Source organism: Dryobates pubescens, chromosome 1, assembly GCF_014839835.1.
Source record: "Dryobates pubescens isolate bDryPub1 chromosome 1, bDryPub1.pri, whole genome shotgun sequence".
Lineage (NCBI taxonomy): Eukaryota > Metazoa > Chordata > Aves > Piciformes > Picidae > Dryobates > Dryobates pubescens.
In genome coordinates, this window is record NC_071612.1 from 52881249 (window position 1) to 52908096 (window position 26848).

The window sequence follows — 26848 nt, forward strand, 5'->3', positions numbered from 1 at the left end:
ATTTCCAATATAATTAAGATGATGGCAGTAGCTGTGACACCCAAGGATGGTAAGGCCAGCAATGTAACTGTCATGAAAGACAACAATTAGCAGCAGACTCAATAAGTGTCCAGTCAGGGACACCCAGCTTTGGCTGTAGTCTCCAGGAGTGTACAAGACCTAAGTCAAAACGTTGTTTTCAAGACTGGCTTTGTGATGGTAACATTTATTTCTGCACGAATATTGACCAAGTTTATTAATAAAGACACCAGTCCTCTGTCACAGACTTACATGAAGAAAGAGCAACATAAAATAGGGAAATATGCCAAAGTGAAACCAAAAAGACAAGTCAAAAAAATGCTGACATCACTAAGACTGTATATGGTGAACTTAAGTATGGCAACTTTAAATACACTTGCCAAATTATATTTTTTTTTGTGGAGAGAGGGAAGTCAACATGAACTAAAAGCTACTAGAATTCAGGTCAACCTTTGTAAAACCAGCAGTCTACCTGTAGCAGTCAAATGGAACCTGCCACTGGATGCAGTAATTACAGACAGATCAGAGAGTAAAGGAACAATTTACAAAAGTGCAAACAAACTGAACAGCACCTTAAGAACAGGAGCCCTTCCTGAATAAGGCAAGTAAAATAAAAAGCAAAGTTCTCAGTGGAGGCAATGCCACAGAGGGGGAAAAAAAAAATCCCAATCCCCAAACAAAATCCTAAATCAATTTTTGGTATGATGCAGGAACTTGACCAAAACCTCCACAGACAATTCAATGAAGGTAGAGGACAACAAAGACAATGTAGGGTAAAAAAAAGAGCTTTCCAGCAACATGAAACTAAATGAAATATGACTCTTCATTCTGAAACAGAAACAACTAAAGCAGGCAGGATAGGACAGAAGTCTAAACTTGAGACTGACCCAGAGTGAGCACAAGAGTCTCATGAAATCTAAGAACTCACAGGCCTCAAATAGAGCAATCAATTTGGCAGATTTGAACTTATCAATGGCAAACTGCTGGAAGGACAAGAGTCTTCTAAGGAGGTATCACCACACACTTATCTGTTACCTACTCTACGCATTCACAATTCCACTGTTTGAGACGTCACACCAAGCCAGACAGAAACTTAGTCTGACAAACAGGTATTACTTCTTAGAATAGCTGTACACAGGAAGCACTGGGATAGTTCTAATTTACCAGTTTGAAGAGAAGGGGAAAAAGGTCTTCTATAAAACTATAAGGCTACCAATGCTTCAATCTAGTCCTGTAGCAACAGCAGTAATAAAAACATGGTATGTATTGCATTATTTGAAAAAAACCCAACAACTTAGTTAATAACATCAAACAGTTTCCTTACCCAAACAAAACAAAAGAAAATAATAATTAGTGTCTGAACTCACTAAAAAGACTATTTTTATTTTTTTTTCAGTCTCTATTTTCACTTCTGGTCAAGATAGTCACAAAAGCTTTGCCTCTGAAGCAGCAAGGACAGGTAGAGGCAGCAGCCAAGGTACTGACATACTACTACTTGACTAGCAAAACTGGGAGTACCAGCTGTCCTTCTTTGCCTTCGGCACCCTCAGAAATATTCATCTATTCTCTGGCCAATTCCTTTTATCAAAGGGAAACATATCAGCAATTGTATTTTTGGTACAAAGACATATATGACACACAACTTTTCACAGCAAATAACATCATCTCTCTACAAAGAGATAACAGCAAGATAAGCACCCCTGAAGGAATTGCCTTTAGTGGTATTTTATATTCCAACACAACCAACAGTAAACCCCCTGAACATACAATCACGCCTTATATTATTTCTCAATACGTACCTGTGAGAAGCTTGAACATGCATTGCTTTCTGGCACAAAGACAAACTTTCTCAGCTGTACAAATGAAGAAAATCTGACTTACAAAACTCAAAGTTATCATCAGTGAGATCTCTTCTTTCTGTACTTTGGTTTGTGCCAAGATGGAAAGTAATTTCAAAAGCTGAATCAACATCTGGATCATGATGCAATGAACACAGGAGCTAAGAAGTGAAGGTCCTAAACCACATTCATAGTCTTCAGAGATGATAAAAACATCAATTGCCAAAACTTACTTGATCTCAGTGGAAAAGCCTGAGGTCAAAATGTTGGTAGTTTTTCCAACAAAAGAAGAATGCTCAGGATCATTTAAGAGTGAAGTTATTACTCTGCTTCAAATGCTGCTTTGAATAAAATTAATGGCTATTTTATTGACTATACATGCATATTAAAGAGCATCAACATACCACAGTTGAGCTGATTATTCAAGAAGCTATACAATAATACACCCTGACTTCACACTCTGGAAATGAGATGCATTTTCTAAACATCTACTGAGTCAGTGAAAAGTCTTTTATGTGGCAGCTGCACTGTTCACCAGTGTACGTGCAGCTCAGACTCCGAATATTACCGAATTAGCAACTTCAATGGCCAACCAAGTCCTTCCATATACATGCATAAGTGCTACCTGATTAAATAAGTGTTGTATATACATTCAAGAATGGAACTGAGCAAGTTTTGTCTTTATAAAAACACACTGCATGTAATTCAATCTCCTGAAGGCAGTTCAGGTATGCTGAAGATATACAGGCTCCTAGCTTTGTAGTGTCAAGCGAAAAACAGCCAAAAGAAATTCCTTGCCACTTTGAAGAGGCTAACTGATAAGAATAAAAAATTTTAGAGTTTGCAGTCTTCACCCTACATGAAGACCTTGATGTAATCTTACCTGCCACCCAATAAAGATGCCTCCACACTTTATTAACCTTTGTGCAACATGACAACTCAAGTAAAATATTCACTCTATTCCAAACCAGAAAACACGACTTTATCAAAATAGAGTACTTTAAAAAAGTTTCAGTATGTTATTTAAAAATACCATGGTAACAAACCATTGTTACATACAGGCTTCACAGTACCAAATCACAGTGGTGGAGTCACCACCCCCAGAAGTGTTTAAAAAGCACATGGACCTGGCCAAGAGTTGGACTGGATGACTTTTGAGGTCCCTTTCAACCAGATGTATTCTGTGATTCTATGGAACAGATTCACTGCTGATGAATTTCTCCTCTGAATGAAGAATTTCAAATCAATTACATGCATCAATCTTCAACTAATTTCAACCTGCCCCCTTTAATTTTTATATATTATCACAATCACATTTACACAGATTCTTACTCAGAGTAGTACTTAAGTCATAAGGTGCAAGCCTCCATCTACAATTAGAGTACTCCCTGTAACATAAGAGGCCTCTAGAAGAAAGACAACAGCATGTGCAACTTCATGAGGCTCTCCAAATCTTCCAAGGAGAATTGCTTTCTTCAGCTGATCCTCTTCCAAATGAGCAGTCATCTCCGTGTGAATAAAGCCTGTGAGACAAGAGAGAACTGAAGTTACCCAACATCCAGCTAAATTCCTCTATGGGATTTTCCCTGGAATCCTCCGAAGTGAAATCCACTGCTAGGACTCAGAAGCAGCTATCATTCTTCAACGACTCAGATGTCAGGCCACATAATTTTGTAACTAAGAACGTTTTGTCTCATCAATAAAATACCTTCTATTTTGGGAAGCAGGATGTAATCATAAAACCAGAGACCTGTGGAAGTCTAAAAGTGGGTCCCCAAGCCATGTGTGCTATCACTTTTCCGAAAGACAACATACGATCGTGTCACCAGAACACTCTCAATAAAAATGAGTATAAAAGCTCTGCCAGGAAACACCTACAGGTGGCAAGTCTTTCCATTATATTCTTTAAAACTTGGGACAGCACTTATAAAATTTCTACTACAGCACTCATTTGAAGACTACTCTTTGAAAATTTTAAGGATATTTCTTTCATATTCCCACTGCTTCACTTCTCTCCCCATAAGCTGCAGCTTCACAAAGAGCTGACCTTTTCTGCTTTCTAGCTGCCACCAAGAAGGGAAAGTCTCAGCTTTCCTTTCTACTGTACAACTGCGCCCCTTTATGATGGCATTGGACCCTCCAGTGAGCTGCTCAACTCATTAAACAATAAAAAGTATTTTTTTACACAGTTCAGAAGCTGAACTTTTTCACATAGAGGTCTGAAAGGCATTTGAGCTAGCACCATGTGAGTGGCAGAGCACACAGCTGTAAGTGGGAAGTCAGAAGAGACAGATTTTTTTCTTTAAGGGTGGGGCTTTGCTTGGACTAGATCATCTTGTGGTCACAGCCTGGTCCTTACAGAACTTTCTTTCTAGACTCTCCTTTTACTACAGGGATAGATAGGGACAATTTCATGCCAGCTTTTTGTGGTCTTTCCTGTTTCTCTAATAACAAATAAGCACTCTCTGGGAGGAGAAAAGGGTAGCTGTCTGCATATAATTACTTCTAATCCTTCCATCTGCAAGGAGGTTGGGTCTTGAAGGAGAAAAAAAGGAGAGTGGGGAAGACATTTAGTACATAATAATGGACAAACAAACAGGTAAACACATTGTCAAATTTCTCAGTGTTCCCTTAAAAAGACTGAAGGTTTTGTACAAGAATGTCATATACTGTAACCTGAAAAAAGAGATTAAAAACATTTACTTACAAAAGCTGGAGAAGATAAAAGCCATTTGCCTAAAGTTACTTTCACAGTACAGCAAGTATCTACTCTTGATGACGAGGCTCTAAATAACCTGATCTAGCAGGAAACGTCCCTGCTCACTGCAGGCAGCTTGGACAAGATGACCTTCAAGGGTCTCTTCCAACCCGATGTCTTCTATGATTCTATAAGCCCCAAAACTAAATTGAAACTTTAAACTCCCCAAAACTAACCTGGGACAACCACATTCACTCGAATTTGCTTTTTTGCCACTTCTTTAGCAAGAGAGCGTGAAAATCCAACTAATCCTGCTTTGGTAGCGCTGTACACACTTTGACCAGAGTTACCTTTAAGTCCTACAACACTTCCTAAAAGAAAGAAACATCAAAGAGAAGAAAAGATTAAACGATTAAGTCAGAACTTTGTACTAGCTTTATCAAGGTTCTAAATTTGGAATGGAATATGAGATTACAAGAAAAGGAATTAAAAGTATATTACTAAGTGTACTTCATAGCTACTGTTGGGAAAAGCAAATCCCTCAATTATCTGCAATTTTTCTGGAATTCATTTATTTGTTGACCAACAGGCACCTTAAGAGTAAAATAAAGAGCTTTCCTTAAAAAATAAAATCTTTTCACAAAACCAAAACAAACAAAACCCAACCAACTAAACCTGCTTACCTAATGACTAGCAGCTGGAAAACTCAATAAAGAATGGTAAAATTCTTTATTCTATATAATACAAACTCTGAGGTGTTTGTTACTGAAACAAACTGGTTTAACACTTAGAAGTTGCTGAAATCACACAAAGGATAAGCATTCATAAAAATATGCTACACACAGAATGTCTGAATATAAAGCAACTCAATAGTAATTAGGGGCAATTCTACATATTACACCTGCTAATGCTTTCCAGAAAGGTAGTACATAGAACACCAGTGGATGAGACAAGCAACTTACCTATGTTGACAATAGCACCTCCCCGTTGTTGCATCATGGCTTTTACAGCAGCTTTGCATGTCAACATTGTTCCCAAAAGGTTAGTGTGAATCTGGGCTATCATATCTTCAGTTTTGGTTCTCAGTAACAAACCATCCCTGATAAACAGAACAAAAACCCCAAAAGAACTCACTGAGTAAGATCAATGGTTACATTTACTCATAACAAAACATGGTCGATAAGTGAAACATTAAAGGGCATTTATAAGGTTCTATAAATTCTAGCATTCAAAATTATGACATTGCAAGAATAACACACAGCGAGAAAAAAAAGTTAGCTATGCTTCTGGCAACAAAGCCTCCTTTGCAGAGAAGTATTCAACATTTTGTTGGACCATTTCAGGGGGAAGAAAGTCAAAGGAAAGAGGAGTAGAGTAGGAACTCATAAACTGAAAACACAAAAACTACAGTGAAAGCTCTGTCACGTCAGAATTTTACCATCATCAGGAACAAAGTATCAGGGAGCACTATTTTCAGAGGTATCCATTAACAACACTCTCATTAATTACCAAGGTCCTTAGCACCTTACAGTTAGATGCTGTCATCCAGAATTTTAATGAAAAACCAACCTGTTGATCCCAGCTGCATTAACCAAGTAGTTAAGAGGACCTAAATTCTTCTTCATCTGCTCAAAAGCATTTTGGACTTCTTGTTCACTGGATACATCACAGCTAATTGCCAGATGTCCTGCTGTATTGAAATAAAGGCACATCATAACTGTGAAGGTGGTATACCATTCAAAAATCAACTTAATTTGAAAAACAGATGCTGAACTAGTTAGAACTTGAGGAACCCTTTAATCTCCAAAGAATTAAATAAGGACAGTTTTCAAGTACTGCACTGATTAGTTATGTGACAATTTCTTGGTTTGTGGTTTTGGCCACTGGAAATCAGAAGTTCCACATGAGCAGTGGTCTCATGAGAACTGGTCTCAGTTCTGGCTTGGTCAGCAGCCATGGATGACTCAATTCATATCACCTCCCTGTTGTGACCTTGAACAATGCCTTTCATCTTACAATTCACATCTTGCAGACATAACTTTCACAAAGAACATTGTGAAACCAAAATTGTACTGATACAGCTCTTCTTTCATATTTCTCAGGCTTTTACGAGTTACCTAAGCATTGGACTGTGAAGAAATAATTGCAAAGCAGCATACGTACCACCAAGACTGAGGGCTGTGGTTTGGGCTACTTCCAGATTCCTAGAAATGATTGCCAGGCGGCAGCCCTTCTGTGCCAGCAGTTCTGCAACAGCTTTTCCTATTCCTCGGGATCCCCCAAAAATGGCACAGACCTTGCCCATCTTCAAAAATAATTCACAAATTGCAAATAAGCCATGAATTTCAGGTGCAGTATAGCAAGAGAATAACCACTGTTCTTGTTAACATCATGGCCCTTACAAATTCATACATGACAAATTCATAGCATTTTATAATACCAGCTTGCAGAATTAGCAGTTTGTTAATTTTTTATTCACCACAATAGTAACACTTCAACTAAATTAGAAACCATTTCTACAAAAGCAAGTTATTTAGTAATGATTTCTGAACTAGTTAGAATAATATAATCTACGATTTCAGTAATACTATTATGCTAAGTCTGAGTTGATGAAGTACACGATTAATATATCCAAAGGCCAAAGCTTACTCAAGACAACATAGTAGTTGTGAATACATTGTTCTTGCAAGCACTTTTCCTGCACCAGTCATTTAGCCTCAAGGTCAAACTATATCCTAAGTACCTGTATGGGACCTCCACATCACAAACATTAATGAGCATGATTTGATACTACAGTATTTACAATAGTTTAATACTAAGTTATACTACATAATACTATGTTTTTACCACTAGCCTTAGTTTATGTTTCTGCTTCTGGAGAAATGCTTTTTGAAATGTGATACACTTTTGAAGTAGCTCTATCTTAGATGTTTAAAGACTGTAAGAAAAAAAGTACGTTTGTAGAATGATCTTTTTTTCTGCATTATCTAGAAATGAGTCAGCTGTTTGGGGATTTCTTGAGGAGACAGAGGCAGAATCTGAGTAATAGCAAATCCCTTTTCCATACATTTAAATAAATCCTTTTTGAACTCAATTATCCTTTGTCTCCATAACATCCCGAGGCAGTGAGTTTCATTATTTGTGGAGAAGTACTTCCTTTTGTTCTTAGTTTGCTTTCTGATTAGGTAATACTTTGCATTTCTCCTATCTTCCTCTTACTATTCATAATTTTGGAGGCTACTCTTCCTACACACGTGGAAGCCACTCTGTATCTTACTAAAGACTGTTCAACCTCTTAATCCCACTGCCCTACCCTTTTTGATGTGCAATAACCAGAAGGGTACACAGTGTAAAGCATACAAGGACACCATCAACTGATACAAAGGCATAATGATTTCAGTTGTGACAGGGCCTTTAGGATCATGAAATCAACCCATATGCCTGCTTCCACTGGCAAGTTGAAATAGCTTCCCAGGACAGGAAGAGGACTAAATACTTGTATCTCATGTTCTGCATGAAGACAATTCCTTACTGATAAAAATGGCACCACAGCCCCATCAGGAATAACTAACTTTCATCTTCACCAGGTATATAGGCTGCAAGAGACAAATTATGGGATCTTGCACCCCAGAAACTACAGCAGACATGACCAACTGGCTCATATTTTGTTACTAGGGTTTTTTTGTTAGAAACAAGGTCTGCCTTCTCCTTCATGACCGATGTCTTCATTTATAGAACCGCCACAGTGACTCTTGGAATTACTTGCCTACTTGTTGCAACAATGCTGTACTAGAATTTTTTCCTTCATATTTTCTTCTTGCCAGCACAGCGCATACCCACTCTTTTTTATTTTTTAAACATGGAATAATACACATTAGGAGGAATCCCTGGAAGTATCTTGCCTGACTCCTCCACCCCTAAGCAATGTCAAATGAACCTTATACTAATAAATCCTGTCAGGCCAAATGCATTTTCAAAATAATTCTGAACATGCTTAGCTGCACATAGCCCAAAAACCTAGCTGTGGGGAGAGTACATCTGTAAAATCTATCATTCTACCCTTCTTGGTGCCTTGGGAAAGAATCGCAGCGATTCTGCCCAGAGCAGTCAAGAGTTCCCCGTGCGTTACCCGGGTATTTAAGGGGGGGGGTGGGGGTTGGGGGGTGGAAACATGAGGCCTAGCTCCAACCCAGCAACACACGATTCGACTTAGCACAAAGAGCCATACAGACCGTCTGCGGCTATGACACGGGAGAAAATGTCAGCAGCACCAATCGCCTTATGTTTCCTGATCAAATAAAGGCAGGGGAAACAGACTCTTCTAGATCGCCACACAGCACAAGCACCTGTACGACCTTTGTCCCCTATAGCCCTTCTCTTCGCTCAGAACCTCAGCGCCACCCGCGCCGCCCCCGACTCTCGAGGAAAACCTTTTCTCCTTTACAGCGGACTTGTTTTATTTTCCAGTCCCTCCTGGATTTAGGGCTCCCACCAACCTCCTTCCACCGGGACTGCCCCTCCCAACCGAAGCCACGCACCAACGAGGGTGAGCGGCCGCCCCCTGCCCCAGTCGGCTCCGCCCAGAGTCAGCGGCGCAGAGGCAGCCGCGGGGAAGTCCGAGAGCTGTGGGCCGCGCGGTAGCCACAGGGAGTCGAGCAGTTTTGTGCTCACCACAAGTCTCCTCCTCGGGGGCGGTACGGTGCAGACCGACGCAGCGGGAGGGAGGGAGGCGAGAAGGCAGGCAAGAAAGGCACGTAGGCAGAGGTTTGGCAGGGCGTCGCCAAGGTGCACCTCAGCACAGTTCCTGCTCTCAGCCAGGCCGTCAGGCTCAAGGTGGAGCCCGCGGTGCGGACACCGGGGTGTAGCGCCGCCTGGGAGCCCGCCCAGGCGCCGCGGGGCACGCCGGGAAGCGTAGTCCCCGCCCGGCGCCGCTGCTTGGCCGTCGGTGTTCCGTCCTTTCGATAACACCCCTGTTCAGTCCCTTGCGGGCTGCACTCCCGCCGTCTCCAAAACGCGCAAGGTGGTGCGCCACAGGGGAGCGATGGAAAACGGCTTTTATGTGTATATCAATTTACCTTCTGATTTCTGAGCTGCTTTTTGCATGCTTACAGAGGCTTTTTTCCTCTCTAACACGACGACACTGCAGCTCTGAACTGAACAGAGGTGCCAGCGATGACAAAATTACACAAGCCACCTGTTTGAAGAAGTCCTTACTGCTGATAACAGCTGGAAAGGCAGCCGGGTGAGCCAGTCGTAGCTTGGGCAAGAGGAAGCTTCCCGTGGGTCATTGGTCAGTTGTGCAGTGAGGAGAAGGAAACCTGTCAAGGCAGGGCCACCACCCTGGCCCCCATGTGCAGAATGACTTTGGCATTGTGTGCACCTCCATCCTCTTCAGAGCTCATGAATGGACAAGACCTTCTGCTTTTATTTTGCGATTTCTGTTTTTAAACTACATTTCACATCTAGCTGTCAAGACAATATCCATCTTGGCCACCCGTAGTACACTGAATGGCGAGCCCCAGTATTCTTGCCAGAATTAAGAGGGCATGAAGTAGGTGTCTTACTCCCACCTGAAGCTCTGTCCTGGCCTTGGTTCTTGCTTATGCACAAGACATTTTTCATATATTGACATGTACAAACAGCCAAATAAGGATTTTGTCTCTCTTCACACTTTGTAGCTCCAAAATCCCTAGGGTCTTGGGTGAGGCATCACTGTAACAGCAGAGTTAAGTTGGAAAACACTTAAAAGATAGGTAAGACCTGAAATACAGGAACACCTGTGAGAGTTCCAGTTCAGTAACCAAAATAAGCTTCATGGTAGGCAATAAAATTAATATAAGACCTGCTATGTTTCAACAGTGATGTTAACATTTAGGTCTGATGATACGCTGGGGAGATTTCTGTGAACTCATACTGTATAAGTCCATTTTTTCACCTGAGAAATAAGAATAAACTGATAACAATTGTATACAAAAGTACACCTTTGAATTAGTTTCTTTTTTTAGAAAAATTGCTATTAAATAGCTCCACAAAATAACACGTTAACATCACACCAGAGTTTCTAAGAGCTCGGTGGGAGTGCAACTTAGTACAGCTGTTGCTTTTGACTTGCAGGTTGTCATTCAGGATTTCAGGTTGTAAGTTTTCAGGGGAGCTGTAGAGAGTTTAATATCATTACCTGTATTCACAGATTCATAGAATGGTTTGCATTGGGAGGGACCTTACAAATCATCTAGTTCCAACTCCCCTGCCATGGGCCTGGGCACCTTCCACTTATACCAGCTTGCTCAGGGTCTCATCCAACTTGGCCTTAAACACCTCCAAAGAGGGGACATCTATGACGTCCCTGGGCAACCTGTTCCCAGAGACTTGCTACCATCACTGCAAAGAATTTCTTCCTAACATCCATCTATCTATCTAAATTTATTTTCCTCAAGCTTAAATCCATTCCCTCTCATCCTATCACCACAATCCCTTGTAAAAAGTCCCTTCTCAGCTTTCTTGTAAGCCCCTGGAAGGCTGCTAAAAGGTTTCCCCAGAGCCTTCTTTACTTCAGGCTGAACAGCCTCAACTCTCTCAGCCTGTCCTCATAGGGGAGGTGCTCCATCATGAGATCATACCCCGTCTCTGAACCCACTCTAGCAGCTGGATGTCTCTCTTATGTTAGGGGGCACCAAAGTGGATGCAGTACTCCAGGTGGCATCTCAGAAGAGCAGGTGGGGAGTATCACCTCCCTCATCCTGCTGGTCACACTTCTTCTGACACAGCCCAGATTACAGTTGGCCCTCTGGGCTGAAAGTGCAGAGGTTCATGTTGAGGTTTTTGTCAAGTGACCCCCCCCCCCCCAAGTCCTTCTCTTCAAGACTGCGCTTGAGCCATTCCTCACCCAGCCTATATTTGTGCTTTGGATTGCCCTGACCCAGGTGTAGGACCTTGCATGTGGCCTTGTTGAACTTCATGAGGTTTACTTGGGCCTGCCTCTAAGCCTGTCCAAGTCCCTTCCCTCCAGCATGCCAACCAGACCACACAGCTTGGTGTCACCCACAAACATAGAGAGTGCACTTAATTCCACTCAGTTCTTGTAGGATTCTTTTTCCATGGATCATTCTTTACATATCGTAGGAAAAGCATTGCTAAACAGGTAAAAACCTGTAGGAAAAAACCCTTTAAGAAAGGCTGATATGCAAAATTAGTTCCTTTTAGCAAGTGTATTTCTATTGCAAGCTGGTCCTGTTTTTAAAAGAGTAAATAAGATGTTGTGATCTAAGGAGATTTCATAATAGGCCTTACTCTGACAAGCTGGAGGTCCAAGTAATAAATAAGAACAGGAGTAGAGAGCTGAGACTCAGGATAGTCTTACATGAAATGGTTTTGTACAATGTAGATGTACTCTTTCAACAGCTATGTGAGCAAACATTTTCCTCTGATGTATTCCTCATACCCCCTGTGAAAAGTCTTTCCTTTAAACCCCCTCAAAAGACAGAACAGAACAAAGCCATCAGAGGCTTTGGCGAATCACCTAATTCTTTCATATCCTCTTGGCTAAACAAGGTTTCCCCATTATTTGTAGTATTATTTCATGTGAGGCCCATGCCATGTCATCGGCTGCCTCTCTATTCCCTGTTCCCTTTCTTAAAGAGGGCCGGAGGGCGCGGACTACATTTCCCGCCACCGCCTGGCCCCCGCGCAGGCGCCCTGGGCACGCCGGAACCGCTATAAGGGTTGTTTGGGTATGAGCCCCCTGAGTAGAGAAGCCGCAGGAGATGTAGTCGCCGGGTGGAGGTGAGCGGGAGTTGCCCCGCCTGTTACTGGGTGAGTGTTGTGATGTGGACAGGAAGCGAGCCTTTGTGTGGGCGAGGGGTCTGCTAGGCGGCTGGGGAAACGGCTTGGCTCCCCCGTTCCTCTGAGGATGCCAGTCAAACGCTATTCCCCTCTTTCACCGCCCCCCCCAGTGACTCGCTCGCTCGCCCTTCCCGTGTGCTTTTCTCCCTTCCCTCCGCCCCCACGTTGCTCGGGGGGTGTCAGAGCGGGGTAAGCTGTTTTGCCTCCCCACTGCTGGAGTGGTGGAGAGCCAAGAGGGCGCAGCAGCCCCGGGACCCGCTGCCGTTCTGCAGCATCCTGGCGCGGCGCTGAGCTGAGTGGGGCGGCGGGTGACCGGGACCGGCTGCTGGAAGGCAGCTGGGAGGCTGCGCTGGAGGGGACTTGTGCTGGCGGAGGCAGGGGAGGGGGTTTCTGCAGCCGCGGAGAGGAGGCAGTCCGGAGCACCGAGCCACACCTGCCCATGCAGACTCTTAAGTAATGTCACTTGATTGGGCTTCTGCCATCGTCTTAGGTTAAGGCAAATGGCGGAACGCAATAAAGCGGTTACAAAACAAAGTCTTGCATTGAGAAGTACTTTTTCCTTCTTCCCCCCCACCCCCGTTGGGTCTGTTTCTCCTTTTGACCTTACAGTGCAGTTTGATAATTGAGAGAGAACCTGCAGCGCTGAAGATGTGACTCCTGTGCAAGTTCCCACTCAGTAGGCTCAAGCCGATGGAGTAAGTGAATAGTGCTGTAGGGAAGGAAGATGTTTTTGCCTAGAGCATGTGTGGAATGGCTAATTTTATTATGTGATATCTCTGGAGAAATCGGTTTTGCCAAACTTTTTACTGGTAAATTGCTGAATATGTTCAGACACTACCAAAAGATTTCATCTTCCAAGTTAAGTTTCGCAACGTTTCAAATAAACACTGTAGTTACTACTTTAATCTGTCAGATTGCATAATTATATATTTCAGAATTCTAATGGAGGAAGTATGATGGTCCTCCAATGCATGGAAAACCACTGTACTAGGTCTTGAAACAAACACTAACTTAGAGCTTTCATGTTACTGTTCTCAGCTTCTGATTTCCAGAGGCTGTGCTCACTGAAAAGCGTGTGCACCAAGTGCTGTACGGCAAAAAATGTTTGGAGAAATGGGGTACTCTCAGGCTTCCCTTGGACCTTTCCAGCCTGGCATGGCAATGACTGGAGGAGCCTTAGGACTGATGAGCCCTAGTTCATGAAGAACACTGGAAGGAGATGGTGGTGAATCCAGGGGGGTAGAGCTAGTTGGTATGAGAGTAAAGTGAACTGGACCAGGTGTGTGACCAAGGAGAGGTCAGCAAGGCTAGGACTGGGAGCTGGTGGAGGTGTGCAAGGTAGAAATGAGGTTAAAATGGTGCAAAATAACAAAAGCTTACTCCAATCCATAATCCCAATTGGTAAAAATAGCCATGTGGTTGGTGTCTACTACAGGCCACCTGATCAAGGGGAGCCCACTGATGAAGCACTCCTACTCCAGCTAGATGAGGCTTTGTGCTTGCAGGCTCTTGTCCTGCTGGGGGACTTCAACTACTCCAGCTTCTGCTGGAAAACTAGCACAGCAAGCTGTAGGCAATTGAGATTCCTGCAGTGCCTCGATGACAACTTCCTGAGTCAGGTAATAGGCAGCCCTACCTGAAGGAATGCAACACTGGACCTGGTAGTCACAAATGTAAGTGAAGAACTCATCATTGATGTCAAGACTGGGGGCAGCCTGGGCTGCAGTGATCATGCACTGGTGGAGTGCAGTCCTATGGGATACAGGACAGACAGGGAGTATAGGCAGGACTCTGAATTTCAGGAAGGCAAGCTTCCCACTCCTTAGAGAGTTAGTCTAGTAGGACTCCCTGGGAAAGGATCATCAGGAACAGGACAGCAGAGCTGGCAGATCTTTAAGGGCATTATCCTTAGAGTGCAAGAGCTCTTGATCCCTGTGCGTAAGAAACTGGGTATGGAAGGGATAGGGCCAGCATGGCTGAATAACCTGCTGGTGAAAGTAAAGAGTGAGAGGGAACTGCACACACAGTGGAAGCAGGGACAGGTAACCTGGGAGGAGTATAGGAACACTTGGTTGTGTAGAGATGAGGTTATGGAAGCTAAGGCACACCTAGAGTTGAACCTGGCAAGGGATGCTAAGAGGAGGGCTTCCATTAGTGGAAATGGAGAGCTGGTGTCAATAGGTGAGAAGGTTGAGGTACTTAAAAACACTTTTGCCTCAAGCTGCCTGCTCCATCCCTGTCCCAAACTGATGGACCATTAGGTCCCACTGTAAGGGAAGATCAAGTTCAGGATCACCTGTGGAACCTCAACATACATAAATCTGTGGGACCTGATGAAATACATCCCAGAGATCTGAAGGAATTGGCTGATGTAGTTGCAGAGCCACTCTCCATAATATTTAAAAAGTCCTGGCAGTCAGGTAAAGACCTTGGAGACAGGAAGAAGGGAAACATTGGACCCAGTTTTAAAAAGGGTAGAAAAGAGGAACCTGGAAATTACTGACCTGTCAGCCTTACCTGTGCCTGGGAAGATCATGGAACAGAACCTCTTGGAAGCTACACTAAAGCAGGTAGAGGACAGGGAGGGTGATTTGAGACAGCCAGCATAGCTTCATCAAGGGCATGTCCTGTGTGACCAACTAGTAGCTTTCTACAATGGAGTGACTACATCAGTGGACAAGGGATGACCTATGGATGTCATCTATCTGGACTTTAAAGCCTTTGACTCTGTCCCCCACAACATCCTTCTACACTTCAGAGATACAGACTTGATCGGTGACCTGTCCAGGGGATAAGGAATTGTCTGGATGATCACATACAAAGGGGTAGTGTCCAGATGGAGACAGGTGGCAAGTGATGTCCCTCAAGGGCCTAGGTAAATTTAGGTTGGACATTAGGAGGAAATTCTTTACAGTTAGAGTGGTAAAATCCTGGAAGAGGGTGCCCAGGGGTGTGGTTGAGGCCCTGTCCCTGGAGACATTCAAGACTGCACTTGATGTGGCTCTGGGCAGCCTGATATAGTTGGTCGCCCTGTCCACTGCAGGGAGGGGGTTGAATAAGATGACCTTTGAGAGTCCCTTCCAGCCCAGTGCAATCTGTGAACAGTGTTTCAGTCATTTCTGAGTTTGTGTGACTGCTGTAATTTCTAGGAAGAACAAGTCAATGTGGGCACATAATGCCATCCTGTGGTTTTAAAACCATCATCCTAGTACAAAATATGTCAGGCACATAATGGATGGATCTCCTTTAGCATTCTCTTAGATCTCTGTATCTTTCAGAACAGAGCTTGGTGTTTTTGTCTGCTTTCTAGGTGAGTGCCATTGATGTTCTTGTAGCACAAAATACGTGACAGGGTTTGGACAGACTTTTTCAAACACAAGTGTTTGTGTGCCATAAAGCAAAGGAATTTTGCTTTATGAAGGAGGATACAAGAAGAAGGAGGATACAGGTCATATTTATGCAATGAAGATACGAAGAAAAGCAGATATGCTAGAGAAAGTGCAGGTTTGCGCTTGTCTAAGTCCCCAAGATTTCAAACGTACGCTGTCCAGAAGATTGCCATAGATATTACTTGGTCATTTTCTCCCCTTTGGAAGTCCCAGTCTAGCAGTTCAGAGCATCCACTCTGATTTGTAATTATTTTAGGCAACCTACCCAAGTGGGCAGCACTTCTGCAGTGTGCTGTTTACATAGCAAAATTTATTTCTGTGTACTTCATCAAATCATTGTTGAATTTGAGGATGCCTTTCATAAATAATTACTCCGCTTTAATAGTAACAAGTAACACATTTGCTTTACAGACACCTCAGTGAAGCACTCCTGTCAGCATGAATTGTCTGTCATGTGCTATAAAATGTTTTTTTAAAAAACATGGTATGCCATCTGGCTCCCAAAGGCTCATTAAATCCATTGGAATATGAGTGTTAAGGAAGCTAACATCACATGATGCCCACCACTTCAAAAAAAGGGAAAAATAATTGTATTTATAGATGATAAAAACAAACAAAAAAAGGGGAAGTGGTTCAATTTTGTTTATAACTTAATTTCCTACAACTAAGAACATGCCAGCCATTTCAGAGAATAAAGACAGATGACAGCTCCTGTTCCCAGGAGCTTGTGGTCCAAGTTTATTTTCCGAGTGACATGAAGATGAGGAAAAAAAAATCTGGCAGGGAAATGGAATCCTAAAGCCACAGACTGTTTAGATTTCTCAGGAGAAGGATGTCTCTATGAATTGGGATTCAGAGGGCATGCTCCAAGCTGCTTTTAAGACTTGCCAAGTCACTTGTGTTTTCCTTTCCAAATGTCAGTTCACCCATCTTTAATTGAGACTAATGTCTGTCAACTTCCTGTATTGACACAGCCCTAGGGAAAGGTTTCCTACTCTATAGTTCCTGTCTTTTCCTGTGGAAGTGCTTTTAGGCCTTAATGTAGAAAGTGGACTGCACCTGCAAAAAACAAATTACCAGATACAGGCCTTAAACTCAATTTGGAAAGGCAGTGCCTTTTGTTAGAGGAGTCACTTGATTCACTTTTTATGAGAAATGGAAAAATAAATTGATTAGGGAGGGTTGAGGGAGTTTTAAAAGAAAGCCCCAAGTATTTAATTTAAAAGAAACAGGTTTGATGTTAACTCTGTATTTTCTATATTATTCAAATAAGGTTTATCCTGTCTACTAAAAACTGCTACTTTCATTTGCTGGAATAAGGCAAGTGCTTTACAAAAAACAGAGGGGAGCTTGTGGTAACGTGCATTTAGATTCAGAGCTGTCAAACATACCCAAATAAGCAATCTGATAAATATGTTTAGTAATTCTACTTAGGACACATTGGCCCATTGCCTGATGAAAATGATTCAAGAGAAAGGAGCAAGCTGCAATCTCACAGAAAAGAGCCCAGGGAGTCAAGGGAAGAACAAGAGATAACCAAATGGGGTAAGAAAGGGGGGGAAAAAAAAAATCAGTAAGGTCTCATACAGTAGACAGGACACCATCTCCTGAATAACAGGTGGACTAATGGTGAGTTAGTCCCTGCTTGGTGGGTTTTTCCATTGTAAGAACTGCGTAATGTTGTGGTGACTGACCTTATCCAGCCTCTCTGCATTTTCTCAACTCGATGCATAACTATTCTTAGCAGCAGAACTCTGCAAAATGTTTTGTAACTCATTTTGGCTGTAATGCTGCATCCAGTTGCAACATCCTTCATAATTTTAATTAATCTAGGCTTGCTATTTTGTTAAGCATTTGATGAGGAAAAAAAAAAACACACCACAACAAACAAATGGGAAGTAAAGCCCTGAACTCTACTATTTGGATGTAAATGGCATTCTTTTGCAGTCTTCTCTACCTGCTGTACTTGGAAACTAAAAAGGCAAAGACAAGTCCAGCAAGGAAGAGTAGAGGGGGAGAGGCCGTAAACAAATACACTTGCTGCCATGTTCTTGTGTTTTGCCATCTGGAACTTTGTAACACAGCAGGAGGTTTCAAAACAGGATTCCTGTAAGTTAATAAATCTGTTATGCTGACAAGAGGGTCATTCTGGTTTTGATAAGACAGACTACCCCCTGAGGGATGAGAAAACTCATGTTTGTGGAATTAGTGTGCCTGTCTGTACTGCCAAATTTATGTGAATGCAAGACAAGCCATTGCAGGGTAGAAGTTCCTAATAAGCCTCATTTGGCATGTACAGGGCAGTCATGCAGAGATTCATTTGATGATAAAATGGATATGCTCTAAAGGACAGGATACAATAGGTATTCCACTTCTGTTAACTCAAAAAGCAGTAACACATTTGAAGATCTTTATTCTTTAGCTAAGAATTCACATCTGTCATTAATACTAACCATTTCTTGTATTTATCAGCCTAGCAAGTAAAGCAGCAGTTCATTTCTTTGTCAAAAGTAAAACCCATACAGGACAGCATACTACCTAATGGTATCAGCATTCCAAGTATTTCTGAACTTGGCAGAGCTATACCTGTGTGTAAATGAAAAACGCAATACAAAGCCCAGTTCTACCATCTGACTAAAGCTTTCTCACAGTAACATTGTTTGCACTTCTACCATCTCTAGCTATAATTGTTTCATAAGAAAGAATTTTCTGGGTTTATTTGTAGCATATGTACACCTTATTCAAAGCACACGCATGCTGATAGAAGAATTTCTAGGTAAAACAAAGATACCAGCAGCCTGGATCACAGTTCCAACTATAGCTCTGTATTCCAGAATAAAGTCCATTTATTCTGGTACAGCATGTTTCAGTTCTTTCAGAAGAACACCCACATTAACACATAAATGGCAACTACAGCCATACAAATATTAATGGCATAGTATCTTCCCATGGAGGACAAAGCATTGCAATAATACCGGTCCTGATTTCTTTTTACAGCACCATTTGTAAGGCACGTCTTTTTTTGCAGATACAGCAAAATTAACATGGAACCTGCATTCTTCTATTTTAACCACACCCTGTTACCATAAATCTTTTAGCTAATAGTGTGCAGCCATTCAATTCCTAGGCACAGATTATTTCAGCCCTTCCTGCAGCCGATACCTAGTGCTCACCCTCACTGACGCATTGCCTGTTCCCATTTGCCTGAAAGGCAAGGAGTCAGTTATCTTACTCTTTCCTTTCCTCAAAGCAAATGCTTTCCTTTTATAAAAGATCAAACCCTTTAGACTTACTACGCTGGAGTAAAGAGCTTCCCACATCTGTTTCAGAAAGAGATCTCTCTCTCCCAACTCCCATTTTGAAAGTTCATTATTCAAACTGTCAGCACATATAATTTACTTTTCCCTCCCAGGTATCAGAGATACTGCTTCCTGCCACCAACCCCAAACTTATGTGCCTATACTACAGAGATCTGGTTCAACATTGATCTTGCATCTTTCCTGAAAGAGAAAGCATTTGCTCTCTTAATTTCTAGCTTCACATCTATCAATTTCTCATTGTAGACTGCAGCAGTAGTGAGAGGAGAGTACATGACTAACACTGGACATGGATAAGCAGATCAGCATTGCCAGGATTTCTTGGAAAAAGACTAAATGCATATGCTGAGCTGCATGATTACACCAACTGAAGGCCTTTGCTCTATACTTGCTGTAGGAGGAGACAAGCGCTGCTTTCAGCATCTGTGTCAGCAGATCTGTTTAAAATATCCAGCTGGTGAAATCTCTGGGATTATTTGCTTAAGCATGGTCCAAGGAATAATTTAAGTCCCTGATTAAGCAAAACTCACAAACACCTGGAACTCCCACTGAAGTCATATAGCTGTAGTGCATATATGAAAAGACTACAACAAATCATAGCCATGGTGACTATGAATAATGTGGAAGGGAGAGAGTATTCTAGGCTGATTTAGTGAGCCATGATTACTAAATCTCAAACTAAAAATAGAAAACCTTACTCAAGCTCTCCAAAGTGCTGTACTTGCTCCTCATAGCTAAGTGTTACAACATCCAGGGAATCAATTTCAGGTTGGAAACATCAATTTATTTTTGCTGAATTAGAAAAGTAAAAGTAACTTCTATTTGTCAGTAACATTGTTGTGTTTTATTTGGTTGGTATTGTTTGGTTTTCTTGTGTTCTTTGGTTTTGTCTGATATTGTGGTTTGGCTTTGTTTCTTTTCCCCCTAGAAACATGCCAGGATGGTCCAGAGGGTAAAAACCCCTATGAGTCAGCAAAAGACCTCATCACACATTCAGCTTTTAAGATCCATATCTAAACCCATACTTGTTCTGTGAAGTGCTAAACAACACTTTATTGCTCACTTTTTTTTTTTAAACTATGAGTCCACTGCACTTAATCCTTTAAGGAATTAAGGCCTAGGAGGTTAAGTGGTTCATGTGAGAAAGAGGAAGTGGTGGTTAGGCAAAACATCAGGCTACGTTATAATTAGCCACTAAACATACTAGTTCTAGCTATAAAAAAGTAATTTAAAGTTACAAGCAAGACATTAGATCCATGCCTTAGGGACCTCTTTTATATTTGGAATCATTACTTCAGCAACTAATCTTTCTTCCAAAAGCATTCTATCATGTTATTAAATACAGCAAAAAGATAACATAAGCCAGGTATTAAGCTAGTGTAGATTTGTCAGTAGTGCCTTTTAGTGAAAGAACATGGGCTTTCTATTCTGTCTTTTCCAATGCCAGACAAACAAGCTTTTAATAAAAACATTAACCAGAACTTGACCAGAATCCAGCATTTGTCCTTGAAAAAAAAATACTATTTCCTTAAAATGTTGCTTTTGGTAGGACTGTAATAGACAAAACATGCAGACAGATATATGCAGACAGATCTTCAGACACGCACAAATGACAGGAAAGCATTCCAGCCCCTGACAGCATTATTTAACAATAAAGTCCAAAAAGCTCAAACATACAGGTTTGCTAATTTTTCTCCAGACTAGTTCCTACTTGACAGAAGATACTTCTTGCACTGGTAGATTTAGCCATGACTCAATAAAACCATGGATGCAGGCTGACTAACTCACAGCTGTCTGGGTACACTTTAATACTGTCAGCTTTACAGTCACAACCCAACCTGTTACACCTATCAGCAGAAGCACCGAGGGAGCAGATGGAGAAATTCCCACATAACCTTGTTACACACTTATGCAGAGTCCACACAACAAAGGTTTAGATCACCATGCAAAGACAGACACATCCTAGTGATTGATTCTTTTCACCAGTATGATCTCTGGAGAGACGCAACTGCTCTGGGAGCTGACAGTTTTCACAGCTGGGTTTAGCTGTCTGAAGCTATTGTATAGCTCTGAAAGTAGTTCCTGCCATCAGCCTGCACCTGGGACCTCTGGCAACGTAGCTGTCACCACAGGGATCTGAGAGACATGTGACTAGCTATGTCCTGTAGTGGTCTTCATCCTCCAGACATACAAACAGTTGGCCACATCCGGTAACAACCCCACTGACCTACTGTGGGAGAGGAACATTAGCAACATTTACTATGGGATAGTTTAGCATCGAAAAAAGAAACAGCTGTGGTTGGAGCAGACAATGTTTCACTGATCTCTTTAATTACAGGGCTGTTTCTACTCCCACCCATTCCCCACTGGCACATTTATTGCTGACATGTCAATCTTTACTAAGCGACTTTCCCAGACTCAGAAACTGACATTCAAGCCAGGCTGATTCTGTACTGTGGAGAACAGTTGAGAAATGTTATCCAAAGGATTTTATATTTCAGTATTTAGTTTTTCTTGGTTCATCTTAAGTGTTCACTAAGTGCCAAATCAGACAATCCAAATTATAAGAACACTGCTGTAATCTGCAGTTATGGCCAAATTTTAGCTGTGTTTGATACCAGGTTAATGTGGATTTCCTTATCAGAGTAAGTGAGAAATATTGTCTGCCATTTTCTGGAGGGTAGCTGTAGCAAACTCCCAAGCAGCAGAAGAGTTGTACCATATACAACTGGACCACTAGAAACAACAGAGAGAATTCAGCAGTGAGCTGATCCTCGCTTTCTGCTGTTTACTGGGGACGTTCTCAACAGAAATGCTCCAGCTTTCTGAGAACTTTATCTAGCAGTCTGTGGCAGAGAATGCCAATTCAGTATTAAGGAATGTGCATTAGGTGCAAGTAATCAAAATACTGTATGCCTCGGCAGGGCAAGTACCCATTTTCTTAGGTTTGAAAACATGTACGTCTCTGCATGTGTTCCTATCCTCCACAGAAAGGCTGATCTTTACAAAGCCCAGCACTATTTTATTTTAAAAAGCTGTTCAATTTAATCCTTGTAAAAAAGCTGTATTGTGTATTGGAGAACTTCAAATTATTGACTCCAAAGAATTTCTGTGCTATGCAGGGGAAGACAGTTACTTGTGTACAACTGGACAGAGGTATAAAATAAACCTTTGATAAGGAGCAATAAATAAGCAGATTTTCCTGATATGTGTATATTCAAAAGACACATGGAAATTGCCTACCAGAGGAGTGGTGAAAAATTCATTGAACTATAAACTTTTTAGAGCTAGCATTCTTCAGCTTATTGAGAAGTTCAACCAGCTGAAATAAGAAATTTGACCTAGGGCACGTCCCTTGTGGTGGAGAACAAAGTCAGTGACCACTTTAAAGTTATTTTGCTGCTCACTCATTTTTGTTCCCAAACATCCACAGATATACCATGAGAAAATGCAACAGCAACTAACCACAAAAGATTCTGGGGCTAGCAGCTGTTACCAAACCAAAGCCTAGTCTGCAATTGTGGATCTGAAAATTTGTAGGTTTGACTGAAAAGTGAACATGTCTTCTGTGCTTCACAGTACTGCTAAACGTCATTGCCTTTGATCTAGTGCCTTAGCTATACCAGTGGGACAAACATTTTTTGAGATGGTAACAGAGGCTGAATAGCTTTGAGGTTTCCAAGTATGAAAATCATCCAGCTCAGTTTCTTTCAGACATACTCATTCCTCTAGGGCAGATGAGATATTTTCTTTCACTGTTTAACAGCAGGGGCATATTCAATGTATGCCAGCAAAGTTTAATGAAATCAATGAAGTAGCACTGATTTGCGGTAATTGTGAGTCCAACCATGTGTTCTAATGCCAAAGAATCTGGATATTTTAAGGGCTTATACTGCTTTCCTTTCTGGGAAGGGTGTGTGTGTGTGGAATCCAAGTCCATTTGCTTTGTGAAATAGGGCTCCATCTAAGATACCAGAGGCAAGAAAACACCTGCCATTTTTATTTCTGCCTTTGAAATTTAAGTGTATCTCTTCCTGCTGCACCAGCCAAGTTTCCACTCTCTATCCTCCTGTACTAGTTGTTCCCACCAAGCAAAAATTAGAACGTAGCTAGCTTTGGATACATCTTGTGAATTCCTTTTGATTTAAATAACCATATATACAACCATCAGAAAGCCTTTGGGTTCTGCATGCCACATAAACTGAACCATAAGATGGGCACTAGATTTGGCTGCAGACTGCAGCTGGTTGCTGTTCATTGACACTTGCTAAGAAGAATTTTTACAAGCTAATTATAAAACTCTGCATAACTGAAAACTAGGGCTAACATTACTGTGTTTAAATTGTCTTTTCTCCACTGAGCAGGAAAGAGAGAACTGATTTCTCCACTTTTTTTCAGCATAATAATACAGCTGACAGGAAGGAATAGTAGAAGGAACAGACAAATAGTAATTTCTGACATCTACCAATATTACATTCGGTGTAACTGCCACAATTTGATAGGCATGCACGAACTGCTCATTATGTTACATTCTGAATGGCTTTTGCACACTGCAGATTTGATAGAGCTAATTCATTTTTGTTTTGTTCCTTGTATGAGCTTGATCAAAGTGATCTTCAATTGTTAAAATGGATCAGCTAAGTCTCTCATCCAGTTATCACTCTTTAGGAGACTTCTCTAGGGAGAGAGTTTACATGTACCAGCTGTTGATTGTATTTGGAGGCAGGTATAATCCATCATAATCTATTTACAAATTCAGGAAAACCAGTCAGCCTTTGCTTTCAGAAAGGTTTTACATCACGTACCTCACAAGAACTGGAATCACTGGTTTAGCAAATGAGGAAACGGGCTCAAAAAGGCTCAGGTTTTCAACAGCAACTGCTAACTTCAAGGCTCTCAACAAGTTCATCTTCTAAAAAGCAAGAATAATTTGGATGATGCTGTGGAAGGAGAATGTACTGCATTCATACCATTTCACAAAAAGGGCCCTCTGATGCTAGTTTTATGGTACAGACTACGTGGAAAGTGCACCTCCAGGTACAGACTGGAGGCTGCATTTTCAGCCTTAGACCTCCAATTTCCTCTTGGGTCCCTTCACAGAACTGGACTCTGGAAACCAAGTAAGATCACAAATAAGTTAGCTAAGATTTGGGCCCCATACACACATCTTCCAAATCCTTTTGTCTTTCTCATTTTTTCCCCCACATTTAATGTTCATGTCCTCACCATCCACCATCTTCTGCTTTTTTGTTTCTATATAGAAATATTTTGAGGATCCCATCTTAAGAATGATTAAGTCAATCAAAAGAATTATGACACTGGTTTTATTCAAATAATACTTCAAATCTACTTATGATTTACTATTAACTATTTATCAAAGTGCAGGGAAAGGGCACCTGAAAGGGATTTGAGAAGTACACATATTGCAGATTCATGATATGAATCCAAAGAAGATGGGTGTGTTGGCACATCCTACAGAAATCAGTAACACCGCTATTCATTGTGCATGCCTATGAAAGCCTATACTGCAGGAGTTTTAGTAATGCCTGACACTCATTCTTTTAAACTAAACAGGTGGATTCTTGTTTTTCATCAAGGTCAATATTAACACATTTTCTTAAAGGTACTGGAAAGAACAAGCCAGGCAGAAACATTTTGCCAGCCACATGAAAAAAAGCCAGAATGCTCAGAAGCCATGTTTTTAGGCCTATGCAAACCTATAATTGTCATTACTGCTAGAAGGGCAGGGGTAATGAAGTGAGGATGAACAGGGCTCGGGCACCTTTGGCAAGCCAAATCTTTAACACTTTAGAATTGCTCAGTAATTCCAGTACCAAAAACCCCCAAAGCCAAAACCCAGCCTTACTTCTATTTTGCAGCCATGATGCTTGTGTGTACTTTTCTCCTACAGACACACTGATGTCAGGTCACAATTCTGAAAAACAAATAAAGCTGTCTTCTTATATTCTCTCTTCTGCATTTCTACAAATCATGTTGCCTCTCCACCCCAATTAAGGAAATTTAGGCTAGAGTTGCTCCTTCTTTACAGAGAGGACTTGATACTGCGCCACTCAGAATCTAAGACCTTGTCAGTCTTACTACAAGGAGTCTATTGCAGTATTGAAACATTTACAGAGTCTAAACATTTTTGCAAACACTTTTAGGATTAACTTCCCACTATTTTCCCAGAACTCACATGTATATAGTAGACATGTAATGACATTCAAATCAAGATCTCCTAGTTAGGCAGCTGCTGTCTGACTGCTGTGCCCAGCAAATTTCTTCAGGGCAAATGAGTCTCTTACCACCAAATACTTTTGCCTTCACTGAAAGTTCAGGTAGATGTTTCACCCTGAGGGCTGGGGACCGTTTCTCAGTGTTACACAGCAGATGCACTACACCAGACACTTCTCCCTCCAGGGAAAGTACTTTATTACACACCTGATAAGCTGTGGCAAGATGAAACTAGTCACTCATAATGAGACTGAAATGGAAGCTACTTACCTCTTCTGAAGTTACTTGCAAAACTAAGGAGATGTAAGAGATCAGCCAGATCTTCAGTCCTCTCTACAATTTTTAGCATACATTCACCATTAGAACATTGTCAAATCTGAAGAGTTTTTTTTCTCTATGAACAGAATTATCCTATGAATTCTGAAATTAAGTTTTGGTCATTTTATTGTCAAATTCCTTACAAGTAATTTATGTTTAATGTTTGCATACACATTTTGATTTAGCTGTTTGCTAAGAAAATATTTATTAGGATTGGAAGTTTAACATAGTAAATCAATCACGTAACATTCACTGGACTTCAAACATAGATAAAAAATACCTTACAAAATTTTTCATGGAATTACACAAAGCAAATGCACAGGGTCTGTCTGTTTCTACGCTGAATTAATCCCAAGCCAAAACCAAAAAATAACCCCTAAAAATCACCCCCCAAAAAGGCATGACAAACAGCATTTTTGTTATCGTTGTACTGCTATGTAATAAGCCCTTTTTACAAACATTTACTAAATGTTAAAAAAAATTTAATCAATTAAAAATTGATTCCATCTAAAAGAACTATTGGATTAACAGCTGATTTTTAACTGACCTTACGCCATGAAATTCTATTAATAGAGGTACTTTAGTCACTTAGTTTAAAATATGGAGAGAGTAGAGATAGAAAAAAATTAACCTTTAGTAGTCTTTAATATAAAATGCACTAAATTTTCCAAAATAAGAATATTATGACACACTGGTGCCAATTTATGCTGACAAAAGCTGGTATCAGCTTCTTTCTAACTAAAATTCATTTCACAAAACCTTTATATATTACATGAATATTCAAGTAAACTATTTAAAAATATTTAGGAACGTAAAAATGGAATTATACAGTGTTTCAGAGAGATGGTTAATTTGGGAATATTGTCAGGTCTAACTAAATATATTTATAGATTTCTGGTTTTTTTTTAATTATTTTTAAGATCATCATGATATTACCTGATATTGCAAGAAATCCTTATCGTTAACATTTGATATTTTTCAATGCATAACTTAAAACATAATGATTTTACACATCGATGTGTACCTTTTTATCACTGTTTCTCTGTACTGTGTGACACTGAATCACACTACTGGCTTCCCTTTGTAAAGTGCTGAGTAACAGCCAAATTACATCAGATTTAACTGGAGATGATGGTGCTCAGTGTCTTGCAAAAAAATCACCATTAAAATGCTGTAATCAAACAATACAATTAA

At 41.0% G+C, this 26848-nt stretch overlaps 1 protein-coding gene across 1 annotated transcript; it reads right to left on the bottom strand.

Annotated features, from left to right (window-relative positions):
- Nucleotides 1-2965: 2965 nt before the first annotated feature.
- On the bottom strand, nt 2966-9471 carry CBR4 (carbonyl reductase 4). The gene is made up of 6 exons (XM_009907722.2): nt 9226-9471; nt 6718-6859; nt 6124-6244; nt 5517-5653; nt 4791-4925; nt 2966-3379 (listed from the first exon to the last, which is right to left on the bottom strand). The coding sequence occupies exons 2-6, from the start codon at nt 6857-6859 to the stop codon at nt 3201-3203; spliced, it is 714 nt and encodes a 237-aa protein (XP_009906024.2). The 5' UTR covers nt 9226-9471; the 3' UTR covers nt 2966-3200.
- Between the last annotated feature and the right edge of the window lie 17377 nt (nt 9472-26848).

Excerpts from the sequence above, each read along its gene's own strand:
- CBR4 (XM_009907722.2), bottom strand. The coding sequence starts at position 6,859 with ATGGGCAAGGTCTGTGCCATTTTTGGGGGATCCCGAGGAATAGGAAAA. Across the intron at positions 5,654-6,123 it reads AATGCAGCTGGGATCAACAG|GGATGGTTTGTTACTGAGAA; the intron begins GTTGGTTTTTCA and ends TCTGTTTATCAG. Across the intron at positions 4,926-5,516 it reads AGGTGCTATTGTCAACATAG|GAAGTGTTGTAGGACTTAAA; the intron begins GTAAGTTGCTTG and ends TCTTTCTTTTAG.